Here is a 17044-nt window from a genome sequence, read left to right as displayed (position 1 = left end):
AGGTTTGGTGGTGAGCTTTCCACGTCAACAGCAAATGGGTTACCGAGCAGTTCCAACCTGCTTTTTGTGCTTCAAAGTCAGCAAATCGGCGTCGAAAGTCAGCGGCAAGCATACCTATTTTATCAGCCAACTGTGCGCTCGGGAACGCACTGGTAGAGAGCTTCTCTTTCATGGTCTGGCAGCTGGGAAAGTGGCTCAAATTTTCTTTCCGCATCTGCGTCTCCCACAGAGTCAGTTTGGTTTTAAATGCCTTCACTGTACTGTACATATCAGAGATGACACGATCCCGACCCTGCAGCTGCAAGTTCATTGCATTCAGATGACTCGTAATGTCACACAGAAAAGCCATTTCACACAGAAACATTTCGTCTCGGAGTTGTGTTGTGTCTTTCCCTTTGCTGTCCAAGAACAGACAAATCTCCTCACGAAGCTCGAAACATCTTTGAAGCACCTTTCCCTGGCTTAGCCATCGCACCTCTGTGTGATAAGGCAAATCACCATGCTCCGTTTCTAACTCCGTCAGAAATGCCTTGAACTGGCGGTGATTCAAACCTTTGGCTCTGATAAAGTTAACTGTGCGTGTGATGATGCTCATTACATGCTCCATTTTCAAGGCTTTACCGCACAACGCTTCCTGGTGTATGATACAATGATAAGCTGTCAGCTCACCTGTCGCGTTTTCCTCTTGCATCTTTTCCCGTATCTTTTCCACCAGTCCGCTCCTGTGTCCACACATCGCAGGTGCTCCGTCGGTTGTCAAACCCACGAGTTTTTCCCAAGGCAGCTCCATCTCATTTACACATCTTGACACCTCTTCATACAAATCATGCCCCGTAGTTGTGCCATGCATAGGACGTAAAGCCAAAAACTCCTCTGTCACGCTTAGGCTGGAGTCCACTCCGCGGATGAAAATTGACAACTGGGCAATGTCAGAAATGTCGGTGCTCTCATCCACAGCCAAGGAATATGCAATGAAATCTTTTCCCTTTTTCACAAGCTGCTCTTTTAGATTGATGGACAACTGGTCTACTCTCTCGGCAATGGTGTTTCTGCTCAGACTCACATTTAAAAAGAGTTGCCTTTTTTCTGGGCAAACTTCGTCACAAACTTTAATCATGCAGTTTTTGATGAAATCCCCCTCCGTAAATGGCCGGGCTGATTTAGCGATCTCTTCTGCCAAAATAAAACTGGCCTTGACAGCAGCCTGGCCTTGTGATTTGGCTTTTTTGAACAGAGCCTGTCGAGATTTGAGGCCTCGTTTTAATTCCTCTGCCTTTTGTAGCCTTTGTTCCATGTCCATATTCTTGTTTTTGTCCGCGTGTTTCGTTTCATAATGTCGTCTCAGATTATACTCTTTCAGTACCGCCACACTTTCTCCACACAGAAGACACACAGGTTTTCCAGCTACCTCCGTGAACAAATACTCCGACTCCCACCTTGTTTGAAACCCCCGGTTCTCAGTGTCCACCTTCCGTTTTGCCATTTTTGATGGGTATCTGAAAGTTAATTTTACTGTGATGCTGACAACTGCTGTGCCAATAAATATTGAAATGAAGCAGCCTACTGCTCGGTGCGTCACCGTTGCATTGTGGGAAATGTAGTATTGGTGCGTGTAAAAGATCTGCGGGCTGCCGGCTTGCTGCGGTCTGCGGGCCGGTTCTAATAATAAATCAAGATCATCCCAGGGGCCGTAAAAAACCTTCTCGCGGGCCGGATGTGGCCCGCGGGCCTTGACTCTGACATATGTGTTGTAGTGTCATGTTAATGGGGTTCTGACATGGCTACTACAGAATGTTGCAGCGTCATGTTGATGCATCATAAGGCAGAACTCTCAATGTCCCAACTCTTTGTAAATACAGTGGGGAGAACAAGTATTTGATACACTGCCAATTTTGTGGGTTTTTCTACTTACAAAGCATGTAGAGGTCTGTAATTTGTATCATAGGTACACTTCAACTGTGAGATACGAAATCTAAAACAAAAATCCAGAAAATCACATTGTATGATTTTTAAGTAATTAATTTGCATTTTATTGGGATGGTGTTATTGTTGTACTAATCCTTCTTTCTCCTCCAAACACAGCGAGTGGAGTTTAGTCTCATCAGACCACATGACCTTCTCCCATTCCTCCTCTGGATCATCCAGATGGTCATTGGCAAACTTCAGACGGGCCTGGACATGCTCTGGCTTGAGCAGGGGGACCTAGCGTGCGCTGCAGTGTGTTAATGGTTTTCTTTGAGACTGTGGTCCCAGCTCTCTTCAGGTTATCGATCAGGTCCTGCCATGTAGTTCTGGGCTGATCCCTCACCTCACTCATGATCGTTGATGCCCCACGAGGTGAGATCTTGCATGGAGCCCCAGACCGAGGGTGATTGACCGTCATCTTGAACTTCTTCCATTTTCTAATAATTGCACCAACAGTTGCCTTCTCACCAAGCTGCTTGTCCTGTAGCCCATCCCAGCCTTGTGCAGGTCTACATTTTTATCCCTGATGTCCTTACACAGCTCTCTGGTCTTGGCAATTGTGGAGAGGTTGGAGTCTGTTTGATTGTGTGTGTGGACAGGTGTCTTCAGAATTCTTACTGGTTGGTAGATGATAAAATGCTTAAACACATACTTATAAAATCATACAATGTGATTTTCTGGATTTTTGTTTTAGATTCTGTTTCTCACAGTTGAAGTGTATCTATGATTAAAAAAAATTGACCTCTACATGCTTTGTAAGTAGGAAAACCTGCAAAATCGGCAGGTGTATCAAATACTTGTTCTCCCCACTGAATGTGGCTCTGACTGGAGCTAGTAACTATTGAAGATATCCATCTGAATAACTTCAGGCTTAAACAGCTTTACACAGAGTTCAGATCAGTCATCCAAACGTTCTGCACTGGTGGTATGAACATTTATTTGGTTAATTCACCTTGGTCAGACGACCACAACAGTCACAGTATATATTACATTTCTGTATAAAGTAAATAACTCACAACCATCCAAGATACCAACAATTTATACCCAGGCCTTTATTTGGACAGCCCTAATCTTCTCCTCTTCTCTCAATCCCTTGTTTGTCAGTTTGGGGACCAGCAATCAACCCGTTTTTGCTGGATGAATACTTGTAGTCATACGTAGAATGTATGCACACATGACTGTAAGTCGCTTTGGATAAAAGCGTCTGCTAAATGGCATATATTATTATTAGTCCACTTCTCAGCAAGCACACCCCTTTAACTCTTCCACATTTTGTGTTACAGACAGAATTTAATATGAATTACATTTAGATTGTGTCATTGATCCCATAATGTCAAAGTGGTCATTTTGTTTGCAGAACATTTTGCTGAAATGTTTTGAGTCAACTATTCACCCCTTTTGTTATGAGTAAGTGGTAAACAAGTCACATGTTTAGTGGTTAACATGATTTCTGAATGACTGCCCCACACATACAGGCCCCTCAATAGAGTAGTGAATTTCAAGCACAGATTCAACCACAAAGACAAGTCACATGGACCCACTGTGTTCAATATTAGTGGTTAACATGATTTCTGAATGACTGCCCCACACATACAGGCCCCTCAATCGAGTAGTGAATTTCAAGCACAGATTCAACCACAAAGACAAGTCACATGGACCCACTGTGTTCAATATTAGTGGTTAACATGATTTCTGAATGACTGCCCCACACATACAGGCCCCTCAATCGAGTAGTGAATTTCAAGCACAGATTCAACCACAAAGACCAGGGAGGTTTTACAATGCCTCGCAAAGAAGGGCACCGATTGGTAGATGGGATATTTAGCTTTTTATTTTTTACCCTTGGAGCATGGTGAAGTTATTTATTACACTTTGTATGGTATATCAATACACCCAGTCACTAAAAAGATACAGGCGTCCTTCCTAACTCAGTTGCCGGAAAGGAAGGAAACTGCTCTGGGATTTCACCACGAGGCCAACGGTGAGGATGGCTCAACATTGTACTTACTCCACAATACTAACCTAATTGAAAAGAAGGAAGCATCCATACATCCTGTTTGCAACAAGGTACTAAAGTAATACTGCAAAAAATGTGGCCAATAAATTAATGTTTTGTCCTGAATACAAAGCGTTATGTTTGGGGCAAAATCCAATACCACGTTCCATATTTTCAAGAATACTAGTGGCTGCATCATGTTATGGGTATATTTGTCATTGTTAAGGACTGGGGAGTTTTTCAGGATAAAAAAATTAACAGAATGGAGCAAAGCACATGCAAAATTCTAGAGGAAAATCTTTCTACCAAACACTGGGAGATGAATTCACCTTTCAGCAGAACAATAACCTAAAACACAAGGCCAAATCTACACTGGATTTGCTTAACCAAGACAACATTGAATATTTGAGTGGTCTAGTTACAGTTTTTACTTATATCTACTTGAAATTCTATGACAAGACTTGAAAATGGCATTCAAGTCTTATCAATGATTAACAACCATTACTTTAAAGAATGTGTGAACTTAAATATATTTTTAAAACTTTTTATTTTTTAAGGTAGAATTCTGTGTAGATCGTTGACCAAAAATGACAATTTAATCCATTTTAATCCCACTTTGTAACATCAAAACATTTGGAAAAAGTCAAGTGTTGTGAATACATTCTGAAGGCACTAGAAGTTGCTCCTAACCACAGATCTAGGAACAGATTTCCCCTGAATCCTAAGGAGGATGACAAAAATATCTGATCCTGTATCAGGGGTTATGTGCCACTACTACCTTATCCCAGAGTTTATCATTGCAGTCGTAGTGCAAAAGAATCACCGATATAGACAAACCTTGCATCCCAAATAACTATTCATTCAAGATAAGCGATTCGGAGCCTCGCCTTCATGCTCAAATTGACCCCCTCAAATACGCTCATAGCCATGCCTACACTGTGAGCACTAGGAGTGGTCAGCGGTAGTGTTGCAGGCCGAGGACCCCTCTTTCTGTGCAGGCACGGGGACAGGCAGCTGGTGGAAGTGTTGGATGGCCTGGGCTACCTTCTCTGGACAGATGTTGTAGACGGGGTGGCTGGGGGCCTGGAGAGAAGAAAACAACTTTTTAAAGCCATGTAAAATGTGAATTCCATCAAAGAGTGGGCCAGCAGCTAAAACGTAAACAATGTAAGCGTTCACATGATAGTACAGGAACAGGTCCACTTCTGGGTCATACTGTATGATGTTCATGCTAATTTAAACAAGAAAGTGTCTAACAAATCAGAAAGGGGAGCATGATACTTAAAAAAAAAATCTGGATCAAACATTCTCGAAAAACTCCAAGAGGCTCACCAGTCTGTTCTCCTCCCGGCCGACGATCAGCTCGTGGTGCAGATCCATGTTGCCAAAGTGCTGCGCTACGGACAGACCACTCAGACAGTAACAGGTGTGGTAGAAGTCTCTGGATCTTGAGGAGGAAAGGAAGAGGAATGTGTTGAAAGGAGGTTCTTGTATCTGCAATCAATTTATTGTAAAAAAAAAGGGGTGTGTCTCTGTATGTAATACACACAGGTAACTAGCAAAATAAAGGAAACCCCAACACCAGGATTCTTAACAGGACTCCACGAGCCTCCAGAACAGCTTCAATGCACCGTGAATGTATTTACATTTAGATGGGATGACAGCCAAATCATTCAGAGCTGGTCCTCTCTCTGTCTCATCCCCTTCGAGAAGACTAACCAAAGCAGTATATTTGATCAGGTGGCGCCCTGGGAACCGTCTCCGGAAGCTGTCTATATACAGTATGTATAGTAATGGTGAAAGAACACTGCCCTGTGGGGTTCCAACTGAAGTTGAACCCACCTCAGAGTGTGCGTTGCCAACTCGTACCTTGCTGGGACCTATCAGCTAGGAAGTTGGTGATCTGTGTGATAAGCATAGCATCAAGTCCTCAGTCTCCTCTCAGTCTGACCAGTGTGCAAAATGGAGGGGGTCAAGAAGGTGTCTGGTGCTGGTGTTGATTATTTAAAAGAGATTTAAGAGAGACAGGTCTATACACATTTGATGCAGATGGATGAGAGGTTTTTGGGACAGATACAACAATAGATTGTTTCCATAGAGACGGCATTTCCAATGTATATCAAGGGGCCACTGGAAGAGAGAGAAGACACCACTCAGCTGAGAGAAACAGTGTTTCAAGACACTACCACTTATGTCATCAGGTCTCGGACTCTTTCGTGTACAAAAAAACAAACACACACTCGTACGACTACCTCGCACGTTCTCGGTTGCCATGACATCCTCCTCCAGACGGGCCAGGGGAGCGGGGTGAAGAACTAAGAACTTAGTTAATTGGCTGTAGAGAGGTACAACCTCTTGTTGTCCAGGCAGGGATCGAAACGTTGCCTCGCTTTGAAGGGGGTGTTTGCCATATTCTTAATGCCCATCCAAGGCAGACCGAAAGTGTCTCCCTGTGACATCATCTGTTGCAGTTTATCCTTGTTCCAGAATCCCCCCCCCCCCCCCCCCCCCAATCGCTCTCTGTAGTAGATTATCGGAGACAAACACTTGTTTCTTAGTGTGTGTGTGTAGTGTATATGTAGTGTGTGTGTGTAGTGTATATGTAGTGTGTGTAGTGTGTGTAGTGTATATGTAGTGTGTGTAGTGTATATGTAGTGTGTGTAGTGTATATGTAGTGTATATGTAGTGTGTGTAGTGTGTGTAGTGTGTGTAGTGTATATGTAGTGTGTGTAGTGTATATGTAGTGTGTGTAGTGTATATGTAGTGTGTGTAGTGTATATGTAGTGTGTGTAGTGTGTGTAGTGTATATGTAGTGTGTGTAGTGTATATGTAGTGTGTGTGTAGGGTACATGCACTATTGTAAAGTGGCTGTTCCACTGGATGTCATAAGGTGAATGCACCAATTTGTAAGTCGCTCTGGATAAGAGCGTCTGCTAAATGACTTAAATGTAATGTTAAATGTACATACTTGCCAGGCTTGTCCAGCAGCCCACCAGCAGGGTTCTGACAGCAGAGGAGGATGTACTCCTGCAACGCCTGCTGCTCAAACATCCACTTCTGCAGGCTCAATGTAGAGTCACCTGTTGGTCAACAAAAAATTAACAATAACTCCAAAACCAATTATATTAGTTATATGGGAGGTACTTTTCAGACCAGGGGTCGTAGAAAATGTGGTCCGCCTGCCACTCTGGCTATCGATTGGTCCGCCCACCCGCCCGTCCGTCGGTCCGCCCGCCCGCCCGTCCGTCGGTCCGCCCGCCCGCCCGTCCGTCGGTCCGCCCGCCCGCCCGCCCGCCCGTCGGTCCGCCCGCCCGTCGGTCCGCCCGCCCGTCGGTCCGCCCGCCCGCCCCGCCCGCCCGTCGGTCCGCCCGCCCGTCGGTCCGCCCGCCCGCCCGTCGGTCCGCCCGCCCGCCCGTCGGTCCGCCCGCCCGCCCGTCGGTCTGCCCGCCCGCCCGTCGGTCTGCCCGCCCACCCGTCGGTCTGTCTGTCTGTCCTCTCGGTCGGTCGGTCCGCCCGCCCGTCCGTCTGTCTGTCGGTCCTCTCGGTCGGTCTGCCAGTCAAGTTTAATTAGAAATTAGTATTAATTAGACCTTCTAAAATCACCATTACCGTGGTCCTTGTACCGAATAATCAGCATACAAAATATGTCAGATGACTAAACCAAGTAGGTATTATCATTGACGAATCAAAAACGACACATGGAGAAATGCACTGGAGGAAGGGGACGTGCCAACTAGCTTCAACCTCCACGATGAAAAAATGGTTTCATATCAAATTTCAGGTCATGGAGACATCCCAGCTTCCTCTCCTATCAGCTGACATGTGAGACTCAGTCTACTACATGGGAACCATGCCAACTTCCTCTACTGTCAGCTGACACGTGAGACTCAGTCTACCACATGGGAACCATGCCAACTTCCTGTCAGCTGACATGTGAGAATCAGTCTACTACATGGGAACCATGCCAACTTCCTCTCCTGTCAGCTGACATGTGAACCATGCCAACTTCCTGTCAGCTGACATGTGAGAAACAGTCTACCACATGGGAACCATGCCAACTTCATCTCCTGTCAGCTGACATGTGTTAAAGACTCAGGGTACTACATGGGAACCATGCCAACTTCCTGTCAGCTGACATGTGAGAATCAGTCTACTACATGGGAACCATGCCAACTTCATCTCCTGTCAGCTGACACTTGTTAAAGACTCAGGGTACTACATGGGAACCATGCCAATTTCATCTCCTGTCAGCTGACACGTGTTAAAGACTCAGGGTACTACATGGGAACCACAGCCAAATGTTACATCACATCAACACCCCAAGCACCACATCCACTGAGGAGATCATGTCCAAGTACAAGGACGTGTTAGATGGTCTTGCCTGCCTTCCTGGAGAGCTACACATAGAAACAGACGATGCAGCCGGGCCTGTGCAGCAGCTACCAAGACGGACACCTATTCCACCGAATAGAAAAAAACAACCACAAAGGCCATACATTCAATGGACAATGCAGACATCGTCACGAAAGTCACAGAGCCTACACCCTGGATTAACAACACGGTTGTCAATGACAACCCTGATAAACTGCAAATATGCACAGACCATAGTGCACTTAACAAAGCCTTATAACGGAGATCCCACTTCCAGATGCCCACAATAGAAGAGACTACCAGAGATCTCCAACACAAAGGGTATTCTCAGTACTCAGTGACAAAGATAGACATTGGCAAGCCAAACTTGATGAAGTGAGCAGCTCTCTAATAACTTTCTGGACACCCGTAGGCAGGTACAGACGGAATCAAGCCAGAGAACGCCATTTGAGAATCAAGCCAGAGAACGCCATTTGAGAATCAAGCCAGAGAACGCCATTTGAGAATCAAGCCAGAGAACGCCATTTGAGAATCAAGCCAGAGAACGCCATTTGAGAATCAAGCCAGAGAACGCCATTTGAGAATCAAGCCAGAGAACGCCATTTGAGAATCAAGCCAGAGAACGCCATTTGAGAATCAAGCCAGAGAACGCCATTTGAGAATCAAGCCAGAGAACGCCATTTGAGAATCAAGCCAGAGAACGCCATTTGAGAATCAAGCCAGAGAACGCCATTTGAGAATCAAGCCAGAGAACGCCATTTGAGAATCAAGCCAGAGAACGCCATTTGAGAATCAAGCCAGAGAACGCCATTTGAGAATCAAGCCAGAGAACGCCATTTGAGAATCAAGCCAGAGAACGCCATTTGAGAATCAAGCCAGAGAACGCCATTTGAGAATCAAGCCAGAGAATGCCATTTGAGAATCCATTTGAGAATCAAGCCAGAGAATGCCATTTGAGAATCAAGAGAGAACGCCATTTGAGAATCAAGCCAGAGAACGCCATTTGAGAATCAAGCCAGAGAACGCCATTTGAGAATCAAGCCAGAGAACGCCATTTGAGAATCAAGCCAGAGAACGCCATTTGAGAATCAAGCCAGAGAACGCCATTTGAGAATCAAGCCAGAGAATGCCATTTGAGAATCAAGCCAGAGAATGCCATTTGAGAATCAAGCCAGAGAATGCCATTTGAGAATCAAGCCAGAGAATGCCATTTGAGAATCAAGCCAGAGAATGCCATTTGAGAATCAAGCCAGAGAATGCCATTTGAGAATCAAGCCAGAGAATGCCATTTGAGAATCAAGCCAGAGAATGCCATTTGAGAATCAAGCCAGAGAATGCCATTTGGAATCAAGCCAGCAGCTGACGAAAACAAACGCAGACAGTGGTGAAGCACTACAGGGACTTTAAGTGAATGTGATCGCAGATGACTTTCTATCCTATGGATGTGGTGACACACACACACACACACAGATGGCAGATCATGACCGAAACCTCACAGTTCTCCTGAAGAGAGCAAGAGATGTCAACCTGAAGCTGAATTTAAAAAAAGAAACTGGTTAAAAGCTACCTAGTGTGACATTACACGGGTCGTGTTCTCACCTGACCCAGAGAAAATAAGAGACATTCAGTACACCGCTCGACATCTAGTCACTACAGCGGCTGTTAGGGTTTGTGAACCATCTTCCAAAATTCATTCCCCGCTCATCTGATGTGTGTGTGTGTGTGTGTGTGTGTGTGTGTGTGTGTGTGTGTGTGTGTGTGTGTGTGTGTGTGAGCCACTCGGAAGACTGATCGACAAGGACATCGATTGGACATGGCTACCACAGTCTCTACTGCTGAGTCATGGTATCAAACCGTCACAACACCCAGCGCTCAAATACTACAACCTGAACGAGGAAGTCACACTGCGGTGAGATGCCAGTGAGGCAGGTTTGGGTGCAGCCTCGCCACACAAAGGACAACCTGTTGCACTTAACCTCCGGAACATTTGACTCAGACAGAACAGAGATGTGCACAGATTGAGAAAGAACGTCTCGTTATTATTGTTTGAATGCGACAAGTTCGACCAGTATCTGCAGAGAGTTCATCACAACACCCAAGAGACTACAGAGAACGTTGCCATGGCTAACGTTGCCAAGGCTACAGAAGATACTCACGTGCAACACAACAACGGCAAAGAACTACATGGAGCCGACCTCCTGTCCAGAACAGCTCAAACCTAGGGAACAGACAAAATGCCAACAACAGCCACGGTCTACGCTGTGGGTCTAGACACAACTGAGACACGGAACAGGTGGATCAAACCAGTGATGACAAAAAAGTGAAAGTACACTGTTCCCAGGACCAACAAAATGTCTGGCCTGGAACCAAACAGGTTGTGAGTAACACTGAAAGATCCCTGGAGGGTAAAAAAAGGATCTCACCGCAGACAATGGACAGATACTCAAAAGGGAAAAAGGGCCTTCACCCCCCGACATGTTACCCACGGATTTAGAAGGGCCTTCACCCCCGACATGTTACCCACGGATTTAAAAGAGTCTTCACCCCTGACATGTTACCCACGGATTTAAAAGAGTCTTCACCCCCGACATGTTACCCACGGATTTAAAAGGCTCTTCACCCCCGACATGTTACCCACGGATTTAGAAGGGTCTTCACCCCCGACATGTTACCCACGGGATTTAAAAGGCTCTTCACCCCCGACATGTTACCCACGGGATTTAAAAGGCTCTTCACCCCCGACATGTTACCCACGGATTTAAAAGGCTCTTCACCCCCGACATGTTACCCACGGATTTAAAAGGCTCTTCACCCCCGACATGTTACCCACGGGATTTAAAAGGCTCTTCACCCCCGACATGTTACCCACGGATTTAAAAGAGTCTTCACCCCCGACATGTTACCCACGGATTTAGAAGGGTCTTCACCCCCGACATGTTACCCACGGATTTAAAAGGCTCTTCACCCCCGACATGTTACCCACGGATTTAAAAGGCTCTTCACCCCCGACATGTTACCCACGGATTTAGAAGGGTCTTCACCCCCGACATGTTACCCACGGATTTAAAAGGGTCTTCACCCCCGACATGTTACCCACGGATTTAAAAGGCTCTTCACCCCGACATGTTACCCCCGGATTTAGAAGGCTCTTCACCCCCGGATTTAGAAGGCTCTTCACCCCGGATTTAGAAGGCTCTTCACCCCCGGATTTAGAAGGCTCTTCACCCCCGGATTTAGAAGGCTCTTCACCCCCGGATTTAGAAGGCTCTTCACCCCTCGGATTTAGAAGGCTCTTCACCCCGGATTTAGAAGGCTCTTCACCCCGGATTTAGAAGGCTCTTCACCCCCGGATTTAGAAGGCTCTTCACCCCGGATTTAGAAGGCTCTTCACCCCGGATTTAGAAGGCTCTTCACCCCCGGATTTAGAAGGCTCTTCACCCCGGATTTAGAAGGCTCTTCACCCCGGATTTAGAAGGCTCTTCACCCCGGATTTAGAAGGCTCTTCACCCCGGATTTAGAAGGCTCTTCACCCCGGATTTAGAAGGCTCTTCACCCCCGGATTTAGAAGGCTCTTCACCCCCGGATTTAGAAGGCTCTTCACCCCCGGATTTAGAAGGCTCTTCACCCCCGGATTTAGAAGGCTCTTCACCCCGGGATTTAGAAGGCTCTTCACCCCGGATTTAGAAGGCTCTTCACCCCGGATTTAGAAGGCTCTTCACCCCTCGGATTTAGAAGGCTCTTCACCCCGGATTTAGAAGGCTCTTCACCCCGGATTTAGAAGGCTCTTCACCCCCGGATTTAGAAGGCTCTTCACCCCGGATTTAGAAGGCTCTTCACCCCCGGATTTAGAAGGCTCTTCACCCCGGATTTAGAAGGCTCTTCACCCCGGATTTAGAAGGCTCTTCACCCCGGATTTAGAAGGCTCTTCACCCCCGGATTTAGAAGGCTCTTCACCCCGGATTTAGAAGGCTCTTCACCCCCGGATTTAGAAGGCTCTTCACCCCCGGATTTAGAAGGCTCTTCACCCCGGATTTAGAAGGCTCTTCACCCCGGATTTAGAAGGCTCTTCACCCCCGGATTTAGAAGGCTCTTCACCCCCGGATTTAGAAGGCTCTTCACCCCGGATTTAGAAGGCTCTTCACCCCCGGATTTAGAAGGCTCTTCACCCCCGGATTTAGAAGGCTCTTCACCCACGGATTTAGAAGGCTCTTCACCCCCGACATGTTACCCACGGATTTAGAAGGCTCTTCACCCCCGACATGTTACCCACGGATTTAGAAGGCTCTTCACCCCCGACATGTTACCCACGGATTTAGAAGGCTCTTCACCCACGGATTTAGAAGGCTCTTCACCCCCGACATGTTACCCACGGATTTAGAAGGCTCTTCACCCACGGATTTAGAAGGCTCTTCACCCCCGACATGTTACCCACGGATTTAGAAGGTTCTTCACCCCCGGATTTAGAAGGCTCTTCACCCACGGATTTAGAAGGCTCTTCACCCACGGATTTAGAAGGCTCTTCACCCCCGACATGTTACCCACGGATTTAGAAGGTTCTTCACCTCCGGATTTAGAAGGCTCTTCACCCCAGACATGTTACCCACGGATTTAGAAGGCTCTTCACCCCCGACAGAGGCACGTGATGCTGTTTTCTGTCCAAGGAGGACGTAAAGATCCTTATCAGCAAATGTTCCACCTGCAACAGCATCCAGAGGAGACAGCCATCTAGTGAATGGTAAAAATTACAGCATCCAGAGGAGACAGCCATCTAGTGAATGGTAAAAATTACAGCAGAAACAGAGGAGACAGCCATCTAGTGAATGGTAAAAATTACAGCAGAAACAGAGGAGACAGCCATCTAGTGAATGGTAAAAATTACAGCAGAAACAGAGGAGACAGCCATCTAGTGAATGGTAAAAATGACAGCATCGTCCACCAGACAACTCAGGACCCCCCCATCAGACAACTCAGGACCCCCCCATCAGACAACTCAGGACCCCCCCCCATCAGACAACTCAGGTGTGGACTTTAACGTTGGTTCTTATTGAAGGTGCTGGCATAAGAAGAGGTTATTACCATTGGTTCTTATTGAAGGTGCTGGTATAAGAACAGAGGTTATTACCATTGGTTCTTATTGAAGGTGCTGGCATAAGAACAGAGGTCATTACCATTGGTTCTTATTGAAGGTGCTGGCATAAGAACAGAGGTTATTACCATTGGTTCTTATTGAAGGTGCTGGCATAAGAAGAGGTTATTACCATTGGTTCTTATTGAAGGTGCTGGCATAAGAAGAGGTTATTACCATTGGTTCTTATTGAAGGTGCTGGCATAAGAACAGAGGTCATTACCATTGGTTCTTATTGAAGGTGCTGGCATAAGAACAGAGGTTATTACCATTGGTTCTTATTGAAGGTGCTGGCATAAGAAGAGGTTATTACCATTGGTTCTTATTGAAGGTGCTGGCATAAGAACACACAGGTTATTACCATTGGTTCTTATTGAAGGTGCTGGCATAAGAACAGAGGTTATTACCATTGGTTCTTATTGAAGGTGCTGGCATAAGAAGAGGTTATTACCATTGGTTCTTATTGAAGGTGCTGGCATAAGAACAGAGGTCATTACCATTGGTTCTTATTGAAGGTGCTGGCATAAGAAGAGGTTATTACCATTGGTTCTTATTGAAGGTGCTGGCATAAGAACAGAGGTCATTACCATTGGTTCTTATTGAAGGTGCTGGTATAAGAACAGAGGTTATTACCATTGGTTCTTATTGAAGGTGCTGGCATAAGAACAGAGGTTATTACCATTGGTTCTTATTGAAGGTGCTGGCATAAGAAGAGGTTATTACCATTGGTTCTTATTGAAGGTGCTGGCATAAGAACAGAGGTCATTACCATTGGTTCTTATTGAAGGTGCTGGTATAAGAACAGAGGTTATTACCATTGGTTCTTATTGAAGGTGCTGGCATAAGAACAGAGGTTATTACCATTGGTTCTTATTGAAGGTGCTGGCATAAGAAGAGGTTATTACCATTGGTTCTTATTGAAGGTGCTGGTATAAGAACAGAGGTTATTACCATTGGTTCTTATTGAAGGTGCTGGCATAAGAACAGAGGTTATTACCATTGGTTCTTATTGAAGGTGCTGGTATAAGAACAGAGGTTATTACCATTGGTTCTTATTGAAGGTGCTGGTATAAGAACAGAGGTTATTACCATTGGTTCTTATTGAAGGTGCTGGCATAAGAACAGAGGTTATTACCATTGGTTCTTATTGAAGGTGCTGGCATAAGAACAGAGGTCATTACCATTGTCATGTTTTTACTGGTTTTAATCCCAGGTCTCCTGTTTATGAGTCGAGCAGGAGTTCTCTTCAGTTGTTGTGTAAAGGAAGATGCTACGAGATGCCGTCAAACCAATGTGATACTATATAGTACCAGTGAGCCAAGTCAGGCATTACTATGCACTGAATGGAGCTGTATGCAAAAACAATCTAATCGTATGTGGTCACATGTGACCGAATAAAACAGGTTCACATGACCGTGAAATGCTTACTTTTACAAGCCCTTAAACCAACAATGCAGTTCAAGAAAGAGTTAAGAAAATCATTACTAAATTAGGTTTTAAAAAAGAATAATTAAAGAGCAACAATAACGAGGCTGGATGGATGACTGGTGTCGTTGAGTGGCTTCCCTGAATGTATATCGTACGTTTCAGATATTCAATTAAACAATACAATAACGAGGCCATGTTACCCAATGAAGACCGTATCAACGTTCACTTGCTCTTGTACTGAATAATGTGCCTACAAAACAGATATTATGGGGTATTATGTGTAGGCTAGTGACCCAAAAAAAATCACAATTTAATACATTTTTAAATTCAGGCTGTAACAAATCTAAATGTAACAATAAAAAGTCGTGGTTTAAAATCCTTCTAAAGTCTCCGGTCTCTGTGACACTCAGGGCTGGACGATGTAGCAAACTCATTCAATTAATTCAAATGTACATTTTTTGCACGATATTCCAAAATGCCTGGAATAGCGAGAATCAAGGTATTGTTATTTTGGTTATTTTTATGAGAGTGTTTACGTCCGCTTGTTCTCCGGTTGTATTTTTGGTCTCGTCTCTTTCGCTCCTCTGTGCACCTTCCCATTCACACCAGAGATAATATAGAATGATGAGATGCACGTCTCCACCCTAACAACGGGAGTCGTTGTCCTAAAGATGGGAAGACAGGCGACAAGCTCAGGTCCATAATAAACCCATAGAAACGCATTGGTTTTATTTAAACCCATGGTTTACTCACGCCAAGCCCCCTGCCTCTCACGCCAAGCCCCCTGCCTCTCACGCCAAGCCCCCTGCCTCTCACGCCAAGCCCCCTGCCTCTCACGCCAAGCCCCCTGCCTCTCACGCCAAGCCCCCTGCCTCTCACGCCAAGCCCCCTGCCTCTCACGCCAAGCCCCCTGCCTCTCACGCCAAGCCCCCTGCCTCTCACGCCAAGCCCCCTGCCTCTCACGCCAACAAAGTTGAGAGATCTCATCTTCCTCTCTAACAAGCGGTTTCAACTCTTTATTTGGATTTGAGATTTGGTCCAACAGAATCTGGACACCGAAACACATTGAGACATTATTTTACTGTAAGGGAGGAGAAGTAACCTCTTCTAATGATACCCTTTATGTGTCTCAACTCATCACATTGGTTTTAGTAGTGTCTGCTCTGTGCACAGAGTATCACTGAACATTGATTATGGAAAATGAATGCTCAGTTTGTCGCAGGCGGCTTTGGGGTACCACGTACCGCTAGCAGCATTTTAGGCAAAGACTGTTATACGAGGTGTGTAGTCTGTGTTTTATATATGTGCGATAAGCATAAAACACACTTCACTAAGGAATTGGCAAATCGTTCTCATTCTGAGACATAAGTTAGGCCAACATCTCAACAAAGTGGACAGGCTAACATGTTGTTGAAAACAGTTGGAGCCGTGTGTGTTCATAAATCACCAGGGCAAACTAGCAAATAGATTCAAGTTGAAATATTCAAAGATGAGCTGGCTACTCACTAGCACGTGGGCTTGAGAGGTTGTTGATGAGACCTGTGTTAGTTTTCTACAGCCTAATGCCTGCTACAAGAAGTCAGTTATTATTAGTGAACGAACAGGCACTATGGATGGTTCTAGATTAATTTGTTTAAAAAAATTTAAAAGTGCATTTTCATAGACAGACTTGAAATCCAGATTAGTGATTTATTGCAAAAACAAACTACTTTGATAAAATAATTTAATTATTAGTGGGGTGTTTATGGAAGACGTCACAAGTCCTGATTTCATTAGAGTAGTGTTTACCGTTTTAAAATGCAGTGTATCACCTTTAAATTGTACAACAAAATGTATTCATTAGAAATTAATCTATATCTACATCGATATCTCTCTACATCGATATCTCTCTACATCGATATCTCTCTACATCTATATCTCTCTACATCTATATCTCTCTACATCTATATCTCTCTACATCTATATCTCTCTACAACTATATCTCTCTACAACTATATCTCTCTACAACTATATCTCTCTACAACTATATCTCTACATCTATATATGGTGAATCGCCTATAAGTTATAAAAACACGTAGATATGATTTTTAGGTCATATCACCCAGACTTAACTACATTTACGTTTTAGTCATTTAGCCAACTTAAACCAGTGAGTTCAT

The 17044-nt window shown here is 45.0% G+C and overlaps 1 protein-coding gene across 1 annotated transcript in view; it reads right to left on the bottom strand.

Annotated features, from left to right (window-relative positions):
• Positions 1 to 3817: 3817 nt before the first annotated feature.
• fntb (farnesyltransferase, CAAX box, beta) overlaps positions 3818 to 17044 on the bottom strand; it is a 41815-nt gene continuing 28588 nt past the window's right edge. Inside the window, exons 10-12 of the mRNA XM_046291053.1 lie at positions 6930 to 7041; positions 5294 to 5408; positions 3818 to 5044 (exon numbers count right to left, since the gene is read on the bottom strand). Of these exons, the coding sequence (XP_046147009.1) occupies positions 4907 to 5044; positions 5294 to 5408; positions 6930 to 7041 (365 nt within the window). The 3' untranslated portion in view covers positions 3818 to 4906. The remainder of the gene's footprint in view (positions 5045 to 5293; positions 5409 to 6929; positions 7042 to 17044) is intronic.

This window comes from Oncorhynchus gorbuscha, linkage group LG12 (genome assembly GCF_021184085.1).
Source record: "Oncorhynchus gorbuscha isolate QuinsamMale2020 ecotype Even-year linkage group LG12, OgorEven_v1.0, whole genome shotgun sequence".
Taxonomy (NCBI): domain Eukaryota; kingdom Metazoa; phylum Chordata; class Actinopteri; order Salmoniformes; family Salmonidae; genus Oncorhynchus; species Oncorhynchus gorbuscha.
Note: the sequence above shows the minus strand (reverse complement) of the source record. Positions and strands in the feature narration are given on the sequence as shown.